Below are 3,896 nucleotides of genomic sequence, written 5' to 3'. Positions count from 1 at the left end.
TTACTTAACGCAATTATAAATTAAAAAAAGTAAATAACAGGTATCAATAATAATAATAATAATAATAATAATAATAATAATAATAATAATAATACTAATAATAATAATATCTTCATAATCAGTAGTTTAATAAATATTTTAAATATTATTATAATTTTAACAGTTTAACATTATTATTATTATTATTATTATTATTTAGACCATTTGCTACATAAAAAAAGAAGGAAAAAAAACATGAATGAGTGAATTTTTTTTTTTGTCGTACTTTCATTACATGGTCACTGAAGTCTAAAGAACTGATAAAAGGTCAATAAAATGACCTTTTAGAACCCTTTCCAAACAAATAGTTCATAGTTCATTAACCTATGCAAAGATATTCAGCTATTTGTACCATCTTAAAATGATCGCACGTCCTGAAGGAGACTCTCAGTTGAATTTTTCATAGGAGTGAATAAATCATCCTTATCTAATGTCGAATCATCTACGCGTCTGTGACGTGAGAAACTCTTTGGTCTCTTGATAAACATTCATTTGTATGCAGTGCTGAGTTGTGCATGCTGTTGGGGCCAGTTTGCTGCTTTCAGACGACGAGGACCGTTTCTGTGCCAGAATCGTTGTGCGGAGTAATGCGGATGACCTCCCCCTCTCTTATTCCACTGTCAGGATGTGTTAGTATAAAGAGAAATATCATACTGCGGCCCATTCATTCAGGTTTTGCTCAGGGTGGCTCAGTTTAATTGCACTGTTACTGCTGCAAGCATTCAGCTCTGGCACAATATTTTGAAGAATAGAAAAATAATGGGTATGAGTGGATTGATTAAATCTTAAATGGCCTTGACTTTTGATTTCTTTTACGTCAGATAGTTTGTAGATTCTGTTTTAAAACTAATCTGTTCTTGCCCCTCAGAAAACTCTTTTTCACGGACTATGGGACAGTAGCCAAGGTGGAGCGCTGCAACATGGACGGTACCAACCGAACCAGGATTGTGGAGTATAAAACTGAACAGCCGACTGCCGTGACATTGGACTTGGTTAAGAAGCTCGTCTACTGGGCAGATGCTTATCTGGATTTTATCGAAGTTGTGGATTACAATGGCAAGAACAGACACATGGTCATCCAAGGAAACTCGGTAAGATGTGCTCAATCTTGGTTTCTTCTTTTTGAATCCATGATCTTCATGCCAAAATAAGTATGAAGTATGTAAAAGTACGTAGTATGTACATGCGTAGTATGAAAATGGGTAGTATGAATGAAATTCGAACATACTACATCCGCCATGTTATCACCGTAATGTGACCTACCAGCTGCGTCGCTTCACTGCCATTCACTTCTCTCCTGTGGCTTCTTGGGATATTAAAGTGTCCATCGAATGCTCAATTCAGAATCCAGAATTTTCATCAACAAATTATTAAATATTAGTTTTCAAATTTCTGACATACTACTCTTTTGGCGTACAGTTTTTGCTTACTATGAATTTGGACATGCTACACATTTGGTGTTCTGTTTTTTACATAGTTTGAATTCAGACATGCTCCTCTTTTGGTGTACTGTTTTTCGAATACTATGAATTTGAACATGCTACTTTTTTGGTGCACTGTTTTTCAAAAACTACGAATATTGGTGCACTGTTAATATTGGTGTACTTACTACTCTTTTGGCTTACTTTTTTTTTTTTTTGAATAATAGGAATTCTGACATACCACTTTTTTTGGCTTGCTATTTTTTGAATACTATGAATTTGGACATGCTGCTTTTGGTGTACTACTAGGCGAATTCGGACATACTATACTTGGCGTACTGTTTTTCAAATATTATGAATTTGGACATGCTGGTTTTTGAAAACTACGAATATTGGCATACTGTTAATATTGATGCACATTCTACTCTTTTGGCATACTATTTTTTGAATACTATGAGTTTGGACATGCTACTCTTTTGGCATACTAGGCAAATTCGGACATACAATACTTGACTTGCTGTTTTTCAAATACTATGAATTTGGACATGCTACATTTTTGGCGCCCTATTTTTGAAAATACAAATATTGGCTGTTAATATTGGCATACACTCTTTTGGCATACTTTTTTTGAATGATATGAATTCAGACATACTACTCTTTTGGCGTACAATTTTTCAAATACTATGAATTCGGACATGCTGCTCTTTTGGTGTACTAGACAAATTCGGACATGCAATACTTGGCGTATTGTTTTTCAAATACTATGAATTTGGACATACTACTTTTCTGGCACCCTATTTTTTAAAAACTACAAATATTGGTTTACTGTTAATTAGGGCTGCACGATAAATCGCATGCGATGTTTAACGCGCATCTTATCAGTTAAGCCGGTTCTGTAATCAGCGGTAAATCTCCATCACGTGCGTGCTTTCACATTGAGCAGCATTAACTACACAGAGCCGTTGTTCACTGATGAGCTGCGCAAAACCACGTTCATATTCGCGCGATTTTTTGCGCAGCTCGTCAGTGAACAACGGCTCTGTGTAGTTAATGCTGCTCAATGTGAAAGCCCGCACGTGATGGAGATTTACCGCTGATTGCAGAACCGGCTTTCTGACCAGATGCGCGTTAAATATCGCATGCGATTTATCGTGCAGCCCTACTGTTAATATTGGTGTATATACGACTCTTTTGGTGTACTATTTTCCAAATTCTATTAATTCGAACATACTACTCTTGTGGTGCACTGTTTTTTTGCAAACTATGAATATTGGCTTACTGTTAATGTTACCGTATATTCTACTCTTTTGGCGTACTGTTTTTCGGACATACTACACTTTTTGTGTGCTGAGTTTTGTATACTGTATAGTATGGAAGTAGGCATATTCTGACACAGCACAAGATGTGTTGCCGTTTGCATGTGAATCTCCAGTTAGCTGGTGAACATCTTGTTTATGCTGGTCCAGACCAGCATAAAAAAGTCTAGACAGGCAAAGATTGGTGACCTCTATTCAACTAAACTATCTAGAAGAAGTTATTGCATATATTTTACCCAGCTGCCTTAATAGTCAGCAGTAAAGCTGTGATAAATTATGCTCCTTTGAATAACTCTTAAAGCAGTTTATTTTAAAGACTATAAAGTTTGGCCTCTGTCCCTCGCCCCTCGAGCGGGCCCAAAAGTATGGTGATACAAAATTCATAGCTTCATAAATTCAGTATAAATTTCATCCATAGTTCATAGTACAGGCCAAGGGCACTGTCAAACCCGTGCATTTTTTTTTCCCCCGAAAACAATAGATAATCCATCTGAGGCTGTTTATCAGCATTATGAGACATCTGGTGTTAACTAATACCCCGATGCGATACTTAGGAAAGAGTTTTACAAATTCCTCCTATCCCTTTTGGAAAGTGCCTGTGTGCAGGTGTTCATGGTTTACATGATTTGTATAGTTTTCAGACGTTTTTTCATGCTTTTCAAGTGTTGTAGGCCTTTTTGTAAGTGTCGATTCTTGTGAGTGTTCAGTGCTTTTGCTGGTTATTAGATTTCATTCCTGTGCTGGCTTGAATTTGAATGCAGTAAAGGTGACTGTGAATTCAGCAGTCTTTGTTGGTCTTGGAACAACTTTCCTGTAACCCCCAATTTAGTCTCACACAGTCAGACCTTTGATTGATCAGCGTTAGATTTGGTACACATTGCATCTTATTCTAGCCAACAACCGGCCACTTAGGATCATGTAACACTGAGGACTGGAGAAATGGCTGCTGAAAATTCAGCTTTGCCATCACAGGTATAAATGACCTAGTAATTTAAATTGTAATAATATTTCACAGTACTACAGTTTTTACTAGGGCTGGGTATCGAATTCAATACTTTTTAAGCACCGACCGAAATGCCTCGATACCATCGAGTATCGAAAAACGTCTCATCGTTTGGTA

The 3,896-nt window shown here is 36.6% G+C and overlaps 1 protein-coding gene across 1 annotated transcript in view; it reads left to right on the top strand.

Moving 5' to 3' along the window:
- The window catches only part of lrp1ba (low density lipoprotein receptor-related protein 1Ba), a 283,055-nt gene that overhangs the window by 78,251 nt on the left and 200,908 nt on the right, over positions 1-3,896 (top strand). Inside the window, exon 8 of the mRNA XM_016574938.1 lies at positions 908-1,130. Coding sequence (XP_016430424.1) covers positions 908-1,130 — 223 coding nt within the window. The remainder of the gene's footprint in view (positions 1-907; positions 1,131-3,896) is intronic.

The sequence above is a fragment of the Sinocyclocheilus rhinocerous genome, unplaced genomic scaffold (genome assembly GCF_001515625.1).
Source record: "Sinocyclocheilus rhinocerous isolate Xijiao unplaced genomic scaffold, SAMN03320098_v1.1 scaffold2578, whole genome shotgun sequence".
NCBI lineage: Eukaryota > Metazoa > Chordata > Actinopteri > Cypriniformes > Cyprinidae > Sinocyclocheilus > Sinocyclocheilus rhinocerous.
This window is presented reverse-complemented; position numbering and strand designations above follow the sequence as displayed.